At 46.6% G+C, this 23,009-nt stretch overlaps 1 protein-coding gene, 1 long non-coding RNA gene and 1 pseudogene across 2 annotated transcripts; 1 reads left to right on the plus strand and 2 right to left on the minus strand.

The window, feature by feature from the left end:
• Positions 1-531: 531 nt before the first annotated feature.
• On the minus strand, positions 532-1,246 carry LOC118477017 (uncharacterized). The gene is made up of 2 exons (XM_035967529.1): positions 1,170-1,246; positions 532-933 (listed from the first exon to the last, which is right to left on the minus strand). Exon 2 carries the CDS (start codon positions 907-909, stop codon positions 673-675), a length of 237 nt encoding a protein of 78 aa, XP_035823422.1. The 5' UTR covers positions 910-933; positions 1,170-1,246; the 3' UTR covers positions 532-672.
• A 942-nt stretch (positions 1,247-2,188) lies between these two features.
• Positions 2,189-3,994, plus strand: LOC103654605 (uncharacterized). Its single transcript, XR_002268886.1, has 4 exons — positions 2,189-2,728; positions 3,209-3,547; positions 3,791-3,835; positions 3,951-3,994. It is a non-coding gene; the product is annotated as an uncharacterized lncRNA (long non-coding RNA).
• A 1,997-nt stretch (positions 3,995-5,991) lies between these two features.
• On the minus strand, positions 5,992-6,231 carry LOC118477086 (uncharacterized; annotated as a pseudogene).
• Between the last annotated feature and the right edge of the window lie 16,778 nt (positions 6,232-23,009).

Below are 23,009 nucleotides of genomic sequence, written 5' to 3' on the forward strand. Positions count from 1 at the left end.
TGATTTTTAACGCGCATATGAATATTGTGCCTGCTTTTTGCATTTTGACATGGTGGTTTGGTAGCAAGGGTGCATAATTATATATGGATTATAGTTTTGGGAGACTTTATCAAATACTAACTTTTATGTGGTTTTATGTAAATCTTGGTGCCAAACAATACTCGTTATTAAAATTGGAATGCTTCAAAGTGCCAAACATTGGACCGTAAGTAAGGAACTAGTCGTTAGTATATATTGCATATGTACCTTGTCCATTTTTATTACTCGTGTGCTCGAAAACGGTGGTCCATTGACGGGTGGATTGTATTGAAAGTTGCGGCACCATTAATCGATGGAAGGGACGGTGGATACTACTAGTATTGGGAAGCAATAATGCCATAAGTGTGACAAGTAGACCTTAAAGATTTCCCATAACATAATGGCCCTTAAAAAAGACTATAATATATAACCACATCTCTAGACAATATATCGATAATAAACACGAGGCATATACTTATTTATTATTAAATATATTGATTAACACAAACACTGAAATACAAGTAGAGCCATCACACACGTAAACCAGCCATTCAAGGAACTTTAGATATCACACTCGCTCGCATTATTCAAATCAAATTTGTGCGTAATCCATCAAGGCGTAATAAAATTGAAGGCTTGGCATTGTGGAACAATCTAGCCAATATATGGTGCTGGGTTAACCACAACAGCCTGACCATTGACGATGTCGTTGTAGATACAAACACGTATGGCACCATCTTGGAGTGGAGACGGGACCCCATCTGGAGGGAGTACTCGAACTTCGGTTATATTGGGATTATCTTGACGGATAATATTAACCGCATCTACAACAGCGTAGCCAACCAGATCAGGCCATGTTTGGGTGGTTATACCAAGCTTGACGACCTCCATCAATCAGGTAGTGTCCTTCTGAAACTGTTATAATTGCCAACAAGCATCAATAATCAAGGAAAACTGACATAGTGTAAACAAACGCATTATTTTAAAAAAAAAATAACGGTATCATATATATGGCATGCATGCATGAGCATATGATACTACGGTAGGCATCGTTCCATTATACTAACTGATTGTCATAAACCAATGTATTAATATTTACAGAAAAACTGATGTCGTAAGGGCCAACTAACACAAAGTAAATACCTACGTACCTGCAAATATAGAAGAAACTAGTAGCCTGTATGAGAATAGGAGATGGTATGTGCTCTATGTATGTCTATGCATGTATATATATATACACACGGTGACTAGCTATTTGGATTGCATGCAACAATGGATGTTCTTTATGGACCCGTTCATATTGCTACCGATTTTAATACTCAGCTCGTCGATGATAACGGTGCATCCATTTTTCTTCTTTTACTTAGTAAACATCGGCACATGTTGACATCTTCTATCTCGATCTAATTGTCCTGCTTGCATTGTTATTAGCTGGCAGTACAGCCCTTTGTTTACACGGTACTAGCACAGTACTTGGCTAGCTGGTACCAAAAACGTTGGACGGAACCGAGTCACATGAAGGAGCAGGGCAAGGGCAGGGGCACGCGTGCATCCCACAGTCAGCAGTCACCGCCATGCCATGCATGTCTGTTATGTGTAGCGCCCGATGACATCAGAAGCGGAACGAACCATGTGTACTGGAACCAAACGGACTAGTCGCGTGGGCCGCGGGAACGAGATTGTAAACAGCCGGATGAGTTAACGACGTAAACAGATCACCAGGTAAAACGACCGAACACGGATGCATATTTAATTCTATTTTATGTTTTCTTTTTCTCCTTTTTCCTTTTATTATGCAACGTGACATGTTTTTTTTATGTATCTTTATTACGTGAATTTTTGAAAGTTTAAGTACCTACTTAGGATTTTTGTAGACTCTCCGTCTTTCGGTACCATGGTATTATCACTATACGATGGTTGATCTTTAGCGACCCTTATTAGGGACAGACGGTTGGTCGCTAAAAGTTATGTACCGACAGTTGGTCGCTAAATGCATTTGCAGCGACGGGCCACCGGTCGCTAAAAATCTAGAAATTTAACTACTCAAGGTTGGTCGCTATAGAGGCAGGTGGACATCCGACGGTTGGTCGCTATTGATTGACATGTGACTGTTGGTGGCTAAATAAATTAGGCCCGAACAGGACCAACTCAGCAACTCGTCCAAATCGAAATCACTTCTATTAAAAACTAGCAAACCCTACCTCCTCTTATCCCCTTCTCTTGACGGCGCCACCATGTCGCCTCCGCCCTCAACCCTAGCCGTATCGCGCCCTCGCCCTGCCTCCAGCCCCGCGCAGTATGCTGCTCGCTCCGGGCTCCGGTCATCTGCCATGCGTCGTTGGCTACTCGCCTGCTCCCATGCTCCCTCCGGATCTGCTGCTCTCGGTGATTTGGCGCAGCGGCTTTGCGCCTCCACACTTGGTCGCCGGCCTCCTCACCTCCACAAGCCCACGTCGTCGCCGTCTCCTCTTCGCCATCGCCCCGCTCGCCTCCTGTGCCAACGACCCGACCAACCTCGGCTCCTCCCTCTGCCCCTCCATCCCAACTCCTGACATCAAAGTGCACAGCTTCGCTGGCCCCAACGTGGCTCTGCCAATGCCTCAAGCTCAAACAGCGATTCTGTTATGGCTGAAGCAGAACTTGCCTCAAATGCTGCTGCTGGTGACACGGCGCGCGCAACGCCGGCAAGTCCTCGCTCACAAATACCATGGTACGAACGGCTTCTAAAACATATTTTGTTTCACACAATCACACCTCTAACTTTTCATTGACAAATGTGGCATCATGTACCTTGTATCTGTTAGCGGTCATTTCTACTAGTCGCATGGATCATGGCATTATCAATTTTGCAACGCTTCTGTTAGTGTGGGTTTCAGATAATGATGGTATTAGTTCCCGACTTCTATTCGAAATTGGCTATTACTCAGACCGACGTTTCCTGTTATGTTGTTCAGCTCATACACAGTTCAATACATTATCCTTTTGTGCTTCCACCCCTTTAGGATATATGTGTATGACTTATAGCAGTCTCTGCATTTAATTGGATTATTTCACCAACCAGTAATAAACTAATAATGGATGGTATTGTTGATACTCGTAATGCCTTTCCTGATAAAAACTTTATAGTTCAGTAAAGTAATTAGCTGATTGAAATGATACCTTATGACCCTTTTATCTTTGGATCTATCAGGTTGGGACAAAAGTGGCTGCAGTTTCCCGCAAGACAAATACTACGACTCACGAAATTTTGGGGGTGCTAACAAAAGGGAACACATAGATTGTATGTCATATTATCAGGTTCATTTATTCTTCTGCTGGCAGCCGACTAGGAAATGAAACCACATTTTCAACTTTTGACTTAACCATATATATACTTTCCTTGATTTTTTTAAACATAACTAGGGCTCATGTTAGGGCACCATGGATTTCCTTATAGGGACGTCACAGTTCGTGTGGAGAGTGCCTGGAGCTCAATTAACCTATATGATTTACTAATAGTCATGTTCGATGTCAATAGGCATCTTAATTTGTAAGTCTTCATCACACTTTTTGGCTAAATTAAAGCTGTTTGGCTAGTCCTTCAGATTACTGAAAATATAGTTAAGAACATTTGTATTTTGCTATTTCGATTTCCAACACTACAACTATTGGGGATGATTGCTTTCCTTTATAAAAGCAATCAAGTAATTTCTTAGCTAAGTTCTAGCTATAAGTTCTACATGACATGCTATTGCCCATGATAATTCTGACAGGATTGCTTCAACTCTTTCAGGTTGATCAGTTTTGCCTAGTCCCAGTACCATACAAAGATGTTCAGGTGAACCTGGAAATTCTTCTCAATTTGACTTGCAAGCTTTCTGATGCGAGCACTAAATAGTGATATTTTGCAATTTTGTATGAGCATTGTTTGAGTGAATCTTTTCTTTGAGCAGCTGGATATAAACATTTCTCCACGTCTCTCTTCTGAATACGTAAGTTATCTAGAAAATCCTGTTGAGTTGCTCAATGAAGTGGCAAAAGCTGCAGAGAAAGATCTATGGAAAATCATGTTGAGTTGCTCAATGAAGGCTTTTGCGAATCACTTGAAGTGTTAGTACTTTTGTGAATGATTTTGTAAAGTGTTTGCAAATATGTGCAAAACATAATAACATGTGTAGGTTTTGTGAATGATTTTGTTGTGGTGCTTGTTGATGGTTTATGTGATGTGGATCTATCATTGTGCAATACTAATTAAATTTGTATATCTATGTGATTATGTGTATAAAAATTGGTGATTTGTGATGCTTTTGTATATATAACAGTTGTTGAAAGCTAATTAATGGTATATTATCATTATTAACGACTATAATTAGGGGCAACTTTCTGTTGGTTGCTAAATGTATAGTATAACGACTCACGATTGGTTGCTAAATCTATAATACAACAACCCACGGTTGGTCGCTAAATATACAATATTAGCAACGGAGGGTCGGTCACTAAAAAGATGTCGGTCGCTAAAGCCTTTAGCGACGGCACTTAGGATTTTTGTAGACTCTCCGTCTTTCGGTACCATGGTATTATTCATTTGGCAATATTTGTAACACCATTTCTGCAAACACAATGTTGACATGTCCCTTTTGATTTGGGTTGATTATTAGTGATTGCCAACGGGTAGCACTCTGGGGTAGTCCGTGTACCGACCAGACTATGAGATTATGTATCTGCAACGATGTCGGTCGCATTACGGTGTGTAGGTGTGGAGCACAGGGACGGTGGTCGACGACGAAGGTAAAGGTCATGTGGGTTCGTGCCGATGTACCGGGAGTGGTGAAAGACGAGTGATGTGACTTGACTTAGGGACCGGAGTCGCAGGGTGACCAGCCGTGGTGGCTGACACCTGGGACACGCACTCGCGCTAGGACGTGGTGTAGCGGGTTGTGTTGCCGACACAGTCTAGGACTGGCGGAACACGTGTCCAATATGTGGGGGACGCCCATGCGGTACGATACTCATAGCAGTTTCGTGGTTGAGCCTCAAATTCTTGGTATGTGTTTGTATGTTTACCAGTGACCTTGCACATTACAAAAGTAGGGTGTTATAAGAAATTGTTCTACACTAATATAGAAAAGGTTTGTACCAACACCAAATTTACCAATACATTTTTTAAATTATAGCAACAACTCTCTAAACCCTATACCAATACCCATCGCACTATCATTTTTCACTATTATTTTGAATCAAATTTACATATTTTGTGAATGGTGAGATGGTACGTGATCTATGTATGTCTATGTGTGTATATATATACACACGGGTGACTATGTATGTCTATGCGTGCTCTGCTTGCATTACGCGTAGACTTCAAACATGCACGCTCTTCTTCACCCTTTGTTTCTTCTTTCTTCACCCTTTGTTACAGCGGACGTAATAATAAATTAAGCGGACGTAATAATAAATTAATACACTGAATACTGTCCAAGTCACGTGTACTAATTTCGTCGTCCCCGGAGGGACCCGCTGTGAAGTGTATTAATTTATAAATATACTGAACTAGTATTTATAAACCCTAAATATTGTCCAAGTCACGTGTACGTGTACGTGTTAGTATAAATTAATACACTGAACTAGCATGTACGTATACATGTATCATCATTAATACATTGAACTGCTTTTGCGAAAACTAGAGGTAAAAATTTTCAATAAATTTTTGTACTTCCATCCAAGGATGAAAATCATTTGCCCTTACAAGGACCATATATAACCACATTGTTGGACGCTCGATAATAAACAAGAGACCTATCTGATTATTTATATTTGAATATATTGATTAGCACAATCAATGAAGTACAAGTAGAGCCATCACACACACATACATATTTGAAATCGGGCATGAAGGGAACCTTAGATATCACACTCGCTCGCATTATTCAATTTAAATTTGCTCCTAATATATCAGGGCATAATAAAATATAAGGCAAGGCATTGCGGCACGATCTATTCAATATATGGTGTTGGGTTAATAATCACAACAACCTAGCCGTTGACGACGTCGTTGTAGATACAAACACGTACTGAGCCTTGTTGGAGTGGTGATGGGGCCTCATCGGGAGGAAGTACTCGAACTTTTGTTATATCTGGCCGAGTTTTACAGATAATATTAACCGCATCTAAAGCGGGGTAGCCAACTAGATCGGATCATGTTTGGGTTGTTATACCAAGCTTGGCTGCCTCCATCAATCACGTAGTATCCTTTGTTTTCTGCCTTCTGAGACTGTTGTAATTGCCAACAAGTATCAATAATGTATGTATTTAATGTATGTATCAATAATGGATGTAAGCATCATCGAACAAAACGTACATGCCTAGCTACCTAAAAAGAAGAAACAAAAGCATGTGTATGGAGATTGTACGTGCTCTATGTATGTCTACGTATGTATACATGGTGACTGTTGGGGCGAAGGCGAAGACGCTACCCTTCGCTTGATGCCTTCGCCAGTCTCGCTGCACCAACGGAGACAAGACGACTGGCAGTCTCCACCCTTCGTCCGACACGCCGAAGGACGAAGACCTATGGCGAGGTCTCCCCATCCCGCGGCGTCGCCCAACACGAGGGCCCACGTGCAATCTGGCCCATCGTAATAGGCCCCGCGCGGCCGCTGCGCATTACGAGCCTAATTTGTAAAGGTTTCTCTGTTATTACGGTCGGTAACCCTGCTTTAATAGGAATATTCCGGGGATGACCTAGGCGCCTGAGGGCACATGCGTCCTTAATCCTTGACGCTGGGCACTCAGACACCTATAAATACCCCCGCACAGTGCCCTTGAGAGGCTGGATGAACAGAGCAATTGCCATCCTGAGCTAAAACCTTGTCTGCATTACTTTTACTCCCCCGTTGGATCACCTTGCACGGGAGAGCAAGTTCCAACATTTGGCGCCCACCGTTCGTGCTAAGAAAAACCACCCGCGATGGCACCCAAGAGAGCTAGCTCGAAGGCAGCCCCATCCATTGACGAAGCTGCGAAGGCAGCACTACTGGCCGAGAAAAAGGGCAAGGCCCTTGTCGACACCACCACCAAGAAGCCTGCGAAGATGACACACTCAGCAAGAGGCAGCGCAATGAACAACCCACACCCAAAGGCAGTCTCCGCACCTGCAGCTCCGGAGGACAACCGCAACCTCCCCTAGGCTTCGCTGCGCCAGAGGGTGTGGACGCCACCGAGGACGGCGAAGTCATCGGCGTTTCCGCAGAGGAACAACTACAGCTGCGCGCCTTGTGCATCAAGAACCGCAACCTCCAGAAGCAAAAGGAGATCCTCGAGGCCAAACGCCAACGTGTGTCTGCGCAAGCCAAGGTGCGCCAGATGATACGCGACGAAGAGCAAAAGGCTCAGGAGCTTGAGCAAGAGATCGCGCTCATGCAGCGCGAAGGCCAACTCGGTCTGCAACATGGCCCACCCCTCCAACAGCACGCGCAAATTGAAGACCTGGTCATCCCTCAGCGCGGACACGCCATTCCGCATGCCGCAGCATTCCAAGGTGTCAACTACCTTGACGAGCGGAGTCCCCTGGCGCCCCACCTGCAAGTATCACCATGGCCCGCCAACTTCAGGGCAGGGACCTATCCCAAGTACAACGGCAGCACTGACCCAGCATAGTACATCATAAGCTATCAGGTCGCCGTTGCATCATCCGGAGGGGACGACGCCACGATGGCCAAGTCATTCATCATCGCCCTCGAAGGCCCGACCCTCACCTGGTACACCAAGTTGTTCCCGCTGTCCATCGACTCCTGGAGAAGTCTCCGGGACAAATTCCTGCTCAACTTCCAAGGGTACCACCCAGACACCGACGCCTTGGCTGAACTTTCACTCTGCAAGCAGCTGGAAAGAGAGACCCTGCGGGAGTACTACCGCAAGTTCCTGACCCTCAAGTCACAACTGCCTTCGGTTGATGACCAAATCGCCATCCACTACGCCATCAGTGGCCTTCGGGCCGGCGTCCTTTACAGCCACTGCATCAGAGATCTGCCCAGGAACCTCCAGGAGCTGTATCAGCTATTTGAAAAATACGCCAGATCCGAAGAGCTCCACCAGCGCAAAGTCGAGTCCCAGAGGAAACCTAAAGACCCTCCACAGTCCAGCCGTACATGGACCAGGCCTTCGCAAGCAGACTCCGGTCGGGACGGCCGCAATCAGCAGCAGGTACACAACATCGCCAACCAGCACCCCGCTGGCGAGGCCCCTCGCCGCCAGGAGTATCCCCCAAGGCCGCGGAAACGGAACTCGTGGTCGGGGCCGAGGACGTGCGCAGCAGCCGTGCAGATTTTACTGCTTGTTCCACGGCGAAGACTGCATGCACCCTACAAGAGATTGCCCAGAGACGAAGGCCACTAGAGACAGGATGGCACGGGCGCAACCAGCCGACAACCCTAGAGTTGTCGCGCACACATATCAACAACCCCCTCAGCCATACATCCACGGCCCCGCTCCGCATCCACCGCACCACGCATACCAACACCACCAGGAGGTACAAATCGTACCTCCCCCACCCCCACCTCCACACCCGCAATAGCAAAACATCCACCACCCAACCACCCCAAGCCCCAAAGCAAGAAGACTTCGCCGATCAGCCGTATCGCAGAGTCATCCACATGATCACTGGGGGGTCCAGCGTCGACTTCGACACGAAGCGACAGAAGAGGGACCATTACCGCAACATCAACCAAGTCGCCATCACCGATCCAGTCATGCAGACGAAGTGGTCCCATGTGCCATTGACCTTCGACGCCCGAGACGTCGATCTGCGCAGCGCACCCCACATCGACGCCATGGTTATCAACTGCAGCGTGGCAGGCTGGGACCTGCACAAAGTCTTAGTCGACAATGGTAGCTAGGCGGATATCATTTTCCTCCATGCCTTCGACCGCATGGGCATAAGCCACAGCCTGCTCAAGCCTTCGGACAACCCACTGTATGGCTTCGGCGGCAAGGGCACCTTTCCTGTCGGCAAAATACAGTTACCTCTCTCCTTCGGTGTAGCACCCAATGCACGAAGTGAGCAAGTCACGTTCGACATCGTCGACATGGTGTACCCGTACAACGCCATAATGGGTCGGGGCTCCATCAACAAGTTTGAGGCAGCCATTCACGGACTTTACCTGTGCATGAAGATCCCAGGTCCGCAAGGCGCCATCACAGTCTACGGCAACCAGCAGGCTGCGCGTAACATAGAAAGAGACTTCGTTCCCAGACAAAGGAACATACACTGCCTCACGGCCCAGCGCGAGGTCCCCGAGTCTGCCAGCCCAACCGCTAAAGAACATGACAAAGCACAGCTGCAGAGCAAAGACGGGACCAAGACTGTCCCCCTCGACCAGGCAACGCCCGAGCAGATGGTCACCATCAGCGAAGACCTCACTTCGCATGACAAGGAGAGATTCCTCTGCTGTCTGTCCAAGAATAAAAACGTCTTCTCCTAGTCCGCCCTCGACCTAGTCGGAGTTAGTCGCTTCATCATCGAGCATAGCTTGGAAATCGACCCTTCGGTGAGGCCGAAGAAACAGGGGCTGCGCAAGATGTCTGATGGGAAGACAGAAGCCGCCAAGGCCGAGGTACATCGCCTGCTTGAGGCCAAATTTATCGAGCCAATTGCCTACCCTACATGGCTCGCCAACGTAGTGATGGTGCAGAAGAAGAGCGACAAATGGTGGATGTGCATCGATTTCACCAGTCTTAACAAGGCCTACCCCAAGGACAACTTCCCGCTGCCTCGGATCGACAAAATCGTCGATAGCGCGGCCGGGTGCGAAGTCATGTCAATCCTTGATTGCTTCTCCGGCTACCATCAAATATGTATGAAGGAGGAAGACAAGGCAAGCACCAGTTTCATAACACCCTTCGGCACATATTTCTTCATCAGAATGCTAAGGGACTTAAGAACGCCGGGTCCACTTTCTTTCGGCTCACCAAAACGGTGCTCGAGAGCCAAGTCGGCAGAAACATATTCACGTATGTGGACGACATCGTCGTCGCTAGCAGAAGCAAGGAAGACCATCTGGCTGACCTCGTCGAAACGTTTGCGAACATGCGGGACGCACGACTTCGCCTGAACCCCGAAAAGTGCGTCTTCGGCGTTCGCCAGGGAAAAATATTGGGCTACCTGGTGTCGCACCGGGGGATTGAAGCCAATCCAACCAAAATCCAGGCCATCATCAACATGTCGCCCCCGCAGTCAGCCAGAGACGTCCAACGACTGACAGGCAGATTGGCCGCCCTCAACAGATTCATCTCCAAATCCGCAGAGCGAAGCCTCCCTTTCCTCAAAACACTCCGCAGCGCAAAAGACTTCGCATGGGGACCAGAGCAGGCGGCGGCCTTCGCTTCATTGAAGCAGTACCTATCAGAATTGGCGATTCTTACAAGCCCCGACCCCTCGCTACCCCTGTTGCTGTACGTCACGGCTTTGTCGCATGCGGTCAGCGCAGCACTGGTTCAAGAGCAGAACAAAGGGGGCACGATCAGGCAATGTCCAGATTATTACGTCTCCGAAGTACTCACAACATAAAAATGCAATATGACAGAACTGGAAAAAATCGCCTATGCAGTTGTTATGGCCTCGCGCAAATTGCGCCATTATTTTGAAGCATTCAAGGTCCGGGTCACCTCAGATAGGGGACTCGGCGAATTGTTTAGAAACCCAGAGGCATTAGTCCGGATTGCCAAATGGGCAGCCGAACTCTCCGGCTATGTGGCGGAACTGCCTGAATTATTCCAACTTAAGTGCCTAAGCCCTGCCTTGGAGGCTAGACCACACTTAAATGGGAATAACCCGTCAATCCCTCGGATCTAGTCCGACACGGCCACTGACAGGATCAAGTACCACAATCTCACTCGATGGTGAGTCACAGAGCAAATACAATAAAGCATAAAACCATGCATGTAAGAGTATTAAATTATTACATCATCATCGAAGTTTTTGCAAAAGTAACCATCATTGTTCGAAGTGCAGTGTAATAAAACTAACGGTAAATAAACGGAGAGATGGGGAAGCCTGTCCCATCACTCCTCATGCTCCTCCTCAGCTGAGGTAGGGTCCCACTCGACAGTCCAACCCGGTGGCAAGATGGACGGCCAAGTCACTCCAGCAACCATGTCCTCCAGAGAATCTGAAAAATTATGCCACAAGCAAGGCTGAGTATACTAATACTCAGCTAGACTTACCCGGTGTGAGGAGTCTACTCCTCTACCTCTAGACATGAAGTTGTTTGGCTGTGGGGTTTGGTTGCCAAAAAGCACTAGCTGAGTTTCTAAGTCAAGTTTTAACTTTGTCAGTTTAAGTGTGACTCTCTTAAGGCTAAATGTGTACTATCTACTCATACATAGTAGCAAACATTTTTAGCAATCAACATCTTATATCAACTCATCATATTTCCACTTGTTACTCAATGCAGTACAATGGATCAAGCAGTCTCATTAGCTGCGAGAAGCAGACGATTCGAATCGAGTTTTTATCCTTGCAAGGTAAACCTAAACACACGACATGCAGGGGCACTCCGTCCCCACACACATCAACCGTCCCCATCGATCCCCTGGCAACAGATCAGGGCTCACCGCCTTGGCGTACAATGCCTCACTGACCCCGACTGCCGTCGTGCAGTGACCGCACTTGTACCCACCATAACCGGAATGGGAGACCACGTCTCAGGTCGCGTGAGGGGATATGTCTGCGGGCAGTTTCACTCAAGTACTAGGCTTACCGATTTACCATATTTCTCAGTATGTGTTTAGTACGTTCAAACGCTTGACACAGGTATCCGCACGTTAATCCTTATTCCATTTTCCCATCTCCTAGACAACCAATCCCCATGGATTGTTGTCCACAAACTTGTATCATGATAGTATGAAAGTGGGTACAACCAATTTCCTGATCTCGCGCGAGTGCTAGAAAAATCACTCGTCTTCTGCCGAGATCCTAATTAAATAAAGCAACTACTCGACCTAGCATACTAGTATCCATCTCAAAAGGATTCCTGAGATCATACAACTAGGGTTCCAAACAACTCCTACACCTAAGTGCACATTCAATCCTACAATCATTAAGTATAGTAAAATAGCATAAATAACAGGTTATGCATAAACCGGGGCTTGCCTTCCAAGGTTGTGGCAGGCAGATCCTCTAGTGCAGGCTCGGGTGCTGGATCCGGGGCTACCTCCTGAGCAGCTCCTTGCTCCGGCACGAGGACGTACTCTCCGTCAGCAAGGTTACAGTCTATCGGAATGCAATGAACATGTATGTCATGATTATGCAGGATTTAATAACATTATGTTAAGAGAAGAAAAACTAAGTTAATGAGTAACTTAGGGTTTCCGGGTCATTCGTGGCTTTTTAATGGTTTATGCTTATCACTTCTAGGTTTAGGTTTTGCTAGGGATAGGCATAGGTAATTGGTATTGCCTTTATATATTTCAGTGGACAAGTTATAAAGAGTTTTAGGATGACACTAATTTTCTATTATTCATACTTCCCTTTCTTTATTTTCTATTTATGGTTTCTAGTGTAGGTTTGAACTACGACAGTGGTTTAATATTTTACAAAAATTCTGTAAAAATTACAGTGGTTTGCCATTGGTCATTATAGTCTGTTCTAGGAATTTGAGGTTTAAAATAAAAAGACTATGCTTTAGACAAAAATAACAAAAGTTGTGTAAAATGGGCCACTTTGCACTACATCTCTTAATTAGATGTGAGTTGTGCCATAAGGGTTATTTTTGTTGGCATTTAACAGTAATAATAGGCTTCTGTGCCAAAAATCACAGAAAGCTAAGGGGTGGTCATTTAGTTATGATTTTCTAAAGTTAAATGCCAAAAAGGCACTTTCTACTACATTATTATTTGAAAAATATCAAACAGCAGATTTCATATTTTTCCTAAGTTCTTAATAACAAAACATTAATTATCCCAAGGGTTGGGGTGCTTTCACCTTGGGGTTATTTTTGTAGGGTTTTTCTAAGTTTTCCTTGTTTTCTTAAAATAAAAGGGATCCTACTTATTTCATACTAAACCAGGGTATAATAGATTTTTCTAGGGAACCACATTGAACGATTATTCTAACGAAAATAGGGGTGCCCTCTGGTTCATTATTTAAGTAATCTTTTCTATTTTTCTTAACCTTAAGCATATTGTAAAATGATTGGCAAAAATTGGCTTAATGGGTTGGACAGAGAGGTTTAGCATTTTTAAACATGTCAGTAGGTGGATTTAAACTTCTCCAAATTTTTCTAACCCTAGTTAAATAATGCAACTATTTTTAGCCCTATTATTTAGCTTTTGGCCAAAACAATAATTAAATCAGAACCTTATAGTTTTCTGTAGTACTTAAGAGTTTTATATTTTTCCTAAGCAGTTTACATTATTTAAAGTCTGACAAAATTTGTTTGACCAAATTTGGATGAACTAAACAGAAGTTATGAATTATTAAAGTTTCTGTTCAAATTTAAAATCAGATTTAATAAAGGTTTTCTGGAAAAGCAGTTTACACCGAGGACCCTGGGTTATTTCCAAACTAACTCTCTCAGTTATACCCCCGCGCTACTATTCATTTGAGTCTCTGACATTTCACAAAAACCCACCAAACTTCTTTCCTTCTCCCCCACGGTCCTTCCCTAGGTTTAAACAGTATCCGCAAGAAAGAAAAGGGTGGCGCAGCTTACCGGCGGCGAGATAGGTCCGGCGAGGGGCGGGGTTGGCTCGGGGAGGCTCTGGCGGTCACAGCGATGTACAGCTCGACGACGGGGATGGCCGGAATCGCTCGGTCCACGTGCGCAGGCGGGGGTCCTCGTCGGCGGCGGGTGTGCGGGCCAAAACAAGGCGATCTGGTTCAATCCAATGGCACGGTGAGCTTCACGGGGTGACGTAAAGACTGTGTGCACAAGGAATCGGAAAATGGTTCAGTGGATTACCCGGTCCACGCACTCCGGCGGGGTTGCGAACTCCGGCGACCGTGGACTGGCTTCTCCGGCGAAGCATACTTCGATTCCTCGCTCGGGGAGCTTCACCGAGGTGTGCTCACTCATCTCTGAGGGTTGGACGGGGTTGGGAAGGGCTGGGCTGGCCGATCTACGGCGGCAGGGGCTCGGGTGGCCGCGGACACGCCGTGCACGGGCAAACAATGGTGAGTTGAGCTCCGGTGAGGTTTGAGCATGCGCGGAAGAGTGTGGTCGACGCCTGAGTGGGCTTTATAGGCGCGGGCGCGGGTCATGGCGTCGGCTGGCCGTTGGCGCAACGGGGGGCGCACGCGAGCGTGCTCTGGCGTGCACAGAGCGCGTCGAACACGTGGAGCTTTTCTTCTGCCCGTGTTCCACAGCTTGCCCAAGTCGCAAACGTGCGAATCTTGGCAAAAATCCGGCGCGACTCTTTTCCTGGCACCTAGGGCTATCTCTCATCCGTGAGTTGCCATGGCAGATATGGCCTAGGTAGGGAGATCTTCGGTCGCCAAATTAGGTATGTCACTCTGCCCACCTCACGACAAAAACCATGCCAAGGCATGTCAAACGTCAAGGTCTCGGGCTCAGCTTTTTCCAGTGGGTGCCCTAGGTGGTATGCCACATTTTTGGTATAGAACATAGGTGGTTTTGGTGCCATCTTCAAGGTGAACACGGTTGATCTTTAGTGTAGGTGTAGTTTTTGACTTAGAGAGAATTAGAGAGCTCTAGCTCTCTCTCTACTTAGGGAATGGATTTGTGGTTTCTCCAGGGGTCTTGTTGCAATATTTCCTTCCCACAATTGCTGGTTATAAGGTTACTTAAAGTTTGGTTAAAGATTAACTCATGGTTTGCACAATTGCTTATTCTCTTCCCCTTTCAACCATGGCTTTGGAAGATAGGGTTCAAGAGGGGTCTAGGGTTTTCCCTCCTCTTGCCCAAGGTAGTAAGTGCACAAAATCTTGAGTGATGCTCTTAGGTCATTAACAAATCTTGATTAACACATGGTCTCCAAGGTGCTTATGTTCTCCTTGAGTTTCTACCACATGTGATCATAGTCCTTAGTACCAAGGTGTGCTCTAGCCATGGTAACACCTGAGGTGTTACAGCCCTCCCCCCTTAAAGGAATCTCGTCCCGAGATTTTAGGCAGAGTCCTCTAGAGGGGTGCTACTAAGGCACGATGGTGTGCTACTCTTCCTTATACTCGATTTTCTCTTGTTAACTGCTCTTCGAATGTCATTCTCTTTGCAACTTCAGAAGGAAGCCCTTTTTAAGTTAAAATCACAACTTAGACTATCCTTGTTATCTAAGTTTTTCTTATAATTGTATTCAAAGGGCAGGTGGGGGTGGGGTTTTGGGCTACATACCGACTCCTTTGGGTAGAAAGTCGGGGAAGCGAGAGCGTAGAAAATCCTCCGTCTCCCATGTAGCTTCTTCTGCTGAATGGTGGCTCCACAGAACTTTATACATTCTAATTTACCTTGCCCGCGTTGATCTCTCCTTCTGATCCAATACCTTGACGGGGTGCTCTTGATAGGACAAGTCTGGTTCTATCTCAATGTCTGGTTCCGGTAGCACTTCAGTGGGTAGGCGAACACATTTCCGCAGCTGAGATACATGGAACACATTGTGAACTGCTGACATGTGAGGTGGCAATTCCAATTGATAGGCTACGGGTCCACAACTTGCTTTTATCTCGTAGGGTCCAATGTAGCGAGGAGCTAACTTGCCCTTAATTCTGAATCGCTGGACACCCTTGGTGTGTGATACCTTAAGATAAACATGATCTCCCACTTCAAACTGTAGAGGCTTCCGCCTCTTGTCATGATAGCTCTTTTGCCTGGCCTGAGCAGCTTCTAGGTTCTTTGTAATTACCTTGACCTTTTCCTCTGCCTCAAGTACCAAATCTGGCCCAAATATTTCCCTTTCTCCTGCTTGAGACCAATTCAGCGGGGTTCTACATCTTCTCCCATACAAAGCTTCAAAAGGTGCCATCTTTAGACTGGACTGATAGCTGTTATTGTAAGAAAACTCTGCCAAGGAAAGACACTTGTCCCAATCCTTTCCGTAGTGTAGTGCACATGCCCTTAACATATCTTCCAAAATCTGGTTTACCCTTTCTGTCTAGCCATCTGTTTGGGGATGGTATGCTGAGCTTCGTATGACATGGGTCCCAAGTGATTCTTGGAGCTGCTCCCAAAAGCGTGCCACAAACAGTGCTCCTCTGTCAGATATAATGGTCTTTGGAATACCATGCAATCGAACTATTTGACCAACATAAATTTCCGCATACTTCTCTGTCTTGTGGGTGGTATGCACTGGCAAGAAATGAGCAGTCTTGGTCAATCTGTCCACAATAACCCAAATGGAATCATGGTGCCTGGAGGTATTGGGCAATCCTACGATAAAGTCCATGCAAATGTCCTCCCATTTCCAAGATGGTATGGGAAGGGGTTGCAAAGGGCCTGCTGCCTTCAAATGACTGGCTTTGATTCTCTGGCAGGTGTCACACTCGGATATATACTTGGCAATTTCCCTCTTCATTCTGGTCCACCAATATAAAGATCTGAGATCATGATACATTTTGTTGCTACCAGGGTGCATGGAGAATTTGGAAAGGTGAGCTTCATCCAATATCTTCTTTCTGAGCTCAGGGTCCTTGGGAACAACCATTCGATCTCCAAACCATAGAATTCCCTTGCTGTCCTGACGGAAGCACTTGTATTTCTCTGCCTTCTGCTTGATCATTTCCTTGATAAGCTGAACACCCTTATCCTCAATCTGTGCCCTGACTATTTGCTCTTGCAATGTGGGCTCTACCGAGATGTAGCCTATGTCACCCGAAGAAACAACTTCCAGGTTCAGCTTGCACAATTCATCGCACAGAGTGGTAACTCTTGCATCCATGCTCATACAATTGCACTGGGCCTTTCTGCTCAAGGCATCTGCCACAACATTGGCCTTGCCCGGATGGTAATGAACCTCCAAATCATAGTCCTTGATTAACTCCAACCATCTCCTCTGCCTCATGTTCAGATCTGCCTGAGTGAAGATGTATTTGAGACTCTTGTGATCGGTGTAGATGTTACAGTGAGCTCCCATCAAGTAGTGTCTCCATATCTTAAGAGCATGAACCACAGCTGCCAGCTCTAGATCATGTGTAGGGTAGTTCTGCTCATGAGGTCTGAGTGCTCGGGAAGCATAAGCAATCACTCTGTTATCTTGCATCAAGACACAACCCAATCCCGTACCAGAAGCATCACAATAAACTTCAAATGGCTTGGTGTTATCAGGTTGAGCCAGCACTGGGGCTGTTGTCAAATGCTGCCTCAAAGCATGAAAGGCATCTTCGCACTTTTGGCTCCAATCATACTTGACTCCCTTCTTTAACAGTTCAGTCATTGGTTTGGCAATTCTGGAGAAATCCGGAATAAATCGTCGATAATACCCTGCCAATCCCAGAAAACTCCGAATCTGCCTCACTGTAGTCGGGGGTTTCCAATCCATTACCTCTTGTACCTTCTCAGGATCAACTGATACCCCATCCTGGGAAATTGTGTGACCCAAGAATTTAATCTCCTTCAGCCAGAATTCACATTTAGACAATTTAGCATACAACTGATGGTCACGCAGTCTCTGAAGTACAGTATGCAAATGTTTGGTGTGCTTGGCTTCATTCTTGGAATAAACCAGAATATCATCAATGAAAACGACCACGAATTTGTCCAACTCTGGCATGAATACTGAGTTCATCAAGTACATAAAATAAGCCGGGGCATTGGTCAGCCCAAAGGACATCACCAAAAATTCATAGAGCCCATATCTGGTAGAGAAAGCCGTCTTGGGAATATCACTGGCACAGATCTTGATCTGATGGTAACCTGAGCGAAGGTCTATTTTGGAGAATACCTTGGCTCCTACCAACTGATCGAACAGAACATCAATGCGGGGCAGTGGGTATTTGTTCTTGATAGTCACCGCATTGAGAGGGCGGTAGTCAACACACATTCTCAAACTCTCATCCTTTTTCTTCACAAATAAGGCTGGGCATCCCCATGGTGAAGTACTTGGGCGAATAAACCCCTTGTCCAACAACTCTTGCAATTGCTTTTTCAGTTCTGCCAATTCCGCGGGCGGCATCCTATAGGGTCTCTTGGAGATAGGAGCAGTCCCGGGTTGCAATTCAATGGCGAACTCGATGTCTCGGTCAGGTGGCATCCCTGGCAATTCATTTGGAAAAACATCCGGGTAGTCACAGACCACTGGGATCTTTTCCACTGGGGATTCTATCATAACGAAGGCACAAGAACGGGTACAACCTTGGTCAGGCAAAAATATAGTGTGGTTTCACCATAAGTCGGTGAGTGCACCTCAATGGCCCTAGCTGCAATATCAATCACAGCTTGATGTTTGGTCAACCAGTCAGTTCCCAATATGATATCCACACTATCCAAACCCAAAATGAGGAGGTTGGTTTTAATTATCAGACTACCAAACTTTATAGGCACATTCTTGTTAATTTGGTAAGTGGCAACCCTGCCTCCTGGTGTTGAAATTGTGATACCCCCATTGGTGTGGTGAAAAGGTAATTGGCACTTGGCACTAAATTTGGCACTGATAAAACTATGTGATGCACTAGAATCAAAAAGAATAATGGCAGGATAATTCAAAACTGTAAAGATACCAGTCATAACGGGTGCTCCCTCTGGAATATCAGCCATGATGGTGAAGTTTAGCCCGCCTTGCCTCACTTGCACCTTCTGCCTCTTGCCTTGGTTCTGATTAACATTCTGCCCCTGCCTCTGCTGGTTCCGGGGGCAATTCTTGGCATAGTGTCCGGTGTTGCCGCAAGTGAAACACCTGTTGTCATTCCCCTGGCGATACTGCTGCTGCTGCTGATTGCTCCTCTGAGCTGGAAACTGGGTGCGGTTGGGTGCCTGCTGCTGCTGCTGCTGTGGTCGGATCACCCATCTCCCTTGCTGCTGCTGAGGTCCCCTGCTCTGAGTGTCAAACACAATCCTGAAGCGCTGTGGCTGAGCTGAGGGTCCTGCCACAGGGGGTCTTCCTCTTCTTTTCTGCTTGTCGGGCTGTGATGCAATCCTCCTGGGAGATAGCCATGTTGACCAACTCATTGTAGTTGTTGGCCCTGACGGTGTTGAGACGGTCACGGAGCTTAGTGCTGAGCCCCCTCCTGAACCTGTCTCTCTTCTTCTCGTCCGTATCTGCATGATATCCAGCATACTGGCACAGGTCATTAAAAGCCTGAGCATACTGCAATACTGTCCTGTTGCCCTGGGTGAGTGCCAGAAACTCGTTGAGCTTTCGGTCCATAATCCCGGCTGGTATGTGGTGTCCCCTAAAAGCTGCCTTGAACTCTCTCCATTCCACCTCTCGGTCCTCTGGCTGCATGGCAAGGAAATGGTCCCACCAAGTCCTTGCGGGTCCGCGAAGCTGTTGGGTGGTGAACCTGACTTTAGTGACCTCTGAACAAGCTCCATGGAGTAGCGGGAATTTGGATTCCACTACTCTCAACCACACATCTGCATCAAGTGGGTCCTCTGCCCTTGTGAACAATGGAGGCTGGTTACTGAGGAACTCCTGGTAGGTAGCTGCCGCGGGGTGACGCTGATGGTCCCCACCACCATAATGCTAAGGTGGTAGCTGACGCTGAGCTAGCTGCCTCAAGATCTCATTCTGCTGAGCCATTAGCTCCTGCAGAGTGGGGGCGGTGGCGGCGGTGGAGGAACGCGCTCATTCTGGCCACGACGCTGTCTCCCGGCCATCTGAAAAATCACATATATACTTAACACCATATCTCCAAGTTCAGGGTTTAATCGCGGCGAAAGAGCCAAAAGCAAATTGATAGATTCCGACATAAACCAAAAAGCATAAACTTTCCGTCCAAATTTAAAACTGACATCATCCATCAACCAAACTTTCAAAAGAGTTTATCATGGTTACATCAATGGTCCCAAAAAGACTCAACTCTACCTAGCCTAGTACCCTATGGGTGCAAAAGCTAAGCTAGCGGCGAGGAGTCCTACCATCACCAACTTCTAACTCTATCCCTGACACCTAGTGAGCGAACGAGGCAACACTCGACTCGGGGGAAGGGGGTCTCCCGGAGCCAGCAGTGTCCACGCTGGAGGCAGGCTCCTCTCCTCCCTCAATGTCGACGTCCTCGTTGGCCTCCATGTCCTGGATCTCCTGGTGATGCATATCCAGGTGCTCATTAGCCTCAGCCAGCTGCTGCTGAGTGTTAAGGAGCTAATCCTCGAGAACCTCGATGGTGTTCTCCCTGGTCCCCACTAATTCCTCCAACTCTTGGATATCATTGGATAGCTGCTCCACCTGCAAATCCTTTTCCACCATCTCTGTGGACAAATCAACCACAAGTTCCTCTCTGTTGTCCAAAGTGATCTTTGTCGCCTCTAATAGTGCCATCAGATGGGACATCGCCTCGCCGCGCATCACTTGCAGATGGTACAGAGCATTCATGCACCGTACGGTCAAGTGCGCAGTCTGTCCTGGGTAGATGGCCCAGATATCCTTGGCATGCTCCACCCGATCCTTCCACATTGGGTCGTCCTCCCTTTCCGTGGGGAACAAGCCAATCGGGTGGGTAGACAGCTCCAAGGGATGGAATCCGCAAAAAGTGGTCAACCCGTGCAGAGCAATCGCCTCTATTGTGTCCTCAGCCCGGTATCCAAAAGACTCAGAGTCCAATGAACGCCAGCCTGGCTGTAGGGGATGAGGCTCCAAGGTCATCCTCACCCTACAGCGGGGCACTCGGTGCTTCTCGAACTACTGCACTGCGTACTGAGGAGGCGTCGTGTATCCGGCCCCCTGAAGTACCTCCCACAAAATGCGGGGAAAGCCCTCTCGTGCAAGCCCGTCAGTGTGGGACAGTGCATTCCCGTCGTCTGAGGATCCGTGGGAAGTCATCTATGTACGGTTAAGCGTAAGTAAAAGAAAAAGAATTATAAAAAGAACAAGAAAAAAATAAAACTCTGCTTCTCTCCAATTAAAACAAAATGGTACTGGGGAACTTAGTTGGTCATAATTTAAGTCCTTACTAAATTTTCCATTTGCTTAATTAAGAATGCATGCATGCTCGTCCTAAATGACCTCACATTAAGGTAAAGGGAATAAGGAAGAACCCCCATCCTTTAAAGTGGCCTGTAGGGCCTAATCACTTAGCCACCTAGCTACCCTTCTATCATCCTAAGGCTTCATGTCCTAGGTCTATCCTGCTCGTCCTATATCTACCAACATTGTTTCTATCAAATTTTACTTCGGAAAAGGATGGTATTTATATTTTATTGATTCCTCTGTGGTGGTACAAGCTTCGATACCAGCTGTGGTGGAACTGCCCGAATTATTCCAACTTAAGTGCCTAAGCCCTGCCTTGGAGGCTAGACCACACTTAAATGGGAATAACCCGTCAATCCCTCGGATCTAGTCCGACACGGCCACTGACAGGATCAAGTACCACAATCTCACTCGATGGTGAGTCACAGAGCAAATACAATAAAGCATAAAACCATGCATGTAAGAGTATTAAATTATTACATCATCATCGGAGTTTTTGCAAAAGTAACCATCATTGTTCGAAGTGCAGCGGAATAAAACTAACGGTAAATAAACGGAGAGATGGGGAAGCCTGTCCCATCACTCCTCATGCTCCTCCTCAGCCGAGGTAGGGTCCCACTCGACAGTCCAACGCGGTGGCAAGATGGACGGCCAAGTCACTCCAGCAACCATGTCCTCCAGAGAACCTGAAAAATTATGCCACAAGCAAGGCTGAGTATACTAATACTCAGCTAGACTTACCCGGTGTGAGGAGTCTACTCCTCTACCTCTAGACATGCAGCTATTTGGGTGTGGGGTTTGGTTGCCAAAAAGCAATAGCTGAGTTTCTAAGTCAAGTTTTAATTTCGTCAGTTTAAGTGTGACTCTCTTAAGGCTAAATGTGTACTATCTACTCATACATAGTAGCAAACATTTTTAGCAATCAACATCTTATATCAACTCATCATATTTCCACTTGTTACTCAATGCAGTACAATGGATCAAGCAGTCTCATTAGCTGCGAGAAGCAGACGATTCAAATCGAGTTTTTATCCTTGCAAGGTAAACCTAAACACACGACATGCAGGGGCACTCCGTCCCCACACACATCAACCGTCCCCATCGATCCCCTGGCAACAGATCAGGGCTCACCGCCTTGGCGTACAATGCCTCACTGACCCCAACTGTCGTCGTGCAGTGACCGCACTTGTACCCACCATAACCGGAATGGGAGACCACGTCTCAGGTCGCGTGAGGGGATATGTCTGCGGGCAGGTTCACTCAAGTACTAGGCTTACCGATTTACCATATTTCTCGGTATGTGTTTAGTACGTTCAAACGCTTGACACAGGTATCCGCACGTTAATCCTTATTCCATTTTCCCATCTCGTAGACAACCAATCCCCATGGATTGTTGTCCACAAACTAGTATCATGATAGTATGAAAGTGGGTACAACCAATTTCCTGATCTCGCGCGAGTGCTAGAAAAATCACTCGTCTTCTACCGAGATCCTAATTAAATAAAGCAACTACTCGACCTAGCATACTAGTATCCATCTCAAAAGGATTCCTGAGATCATGCTACTAGAGTTCCAAACAACTCCTACACCTAAGTGCACATTCAATCCTACAATCATTAAGTATAGTAAAATAGCATAAATAACAGGTTATGCATAAACCGGGGCTTGCCTTCCAAGGCTGTGGCAGGCAGATCCTTTGGTGCAGGCTCGGGTGCTGGATCCGGGGCTACCTCCTGAGCAGCTCCTTGCTCCGGCACGAGGACGTACTCTCCGTCAGCAAGGTTACAGTCTATCGGAATGCAATGAACATGTATGTCATGATTATGCAGGATTTAATAACATTATGTTAAGAGAAGAAAAACTAAGTTAATGAGTAACTTAGGGTTTCCGGGTCATTCGTGGCTTTTTAATGGTTTATGCTTATCACTTCTAGGTTTAGG

The sequence above is a fragment of the Zea mays genome, chromosome 4, assembly GCF_902167145.1.
Source record: "Zea mays cultivar B73 chromosome 4, Zm-B73-REFERENCE-NAM-5.0, whole genome shotgun sequence".
In the NCBI taxonomy this organism is placed as follows: Eukaryota; Viridiplantae; Streptophyta; class Magnoliopsida; order Poales; family Poaceae; genus Zea; species Zea mays.

Excerpts from the sequence above, each read along its gene's own strand:
- LOC118477017 (XM_035967529.1), bottom strand. The coding sequence starts at position 909 with ATGGAGGTCGTCAAGCTTGGTATAACCACCCAAACATGGCCTGATCTG.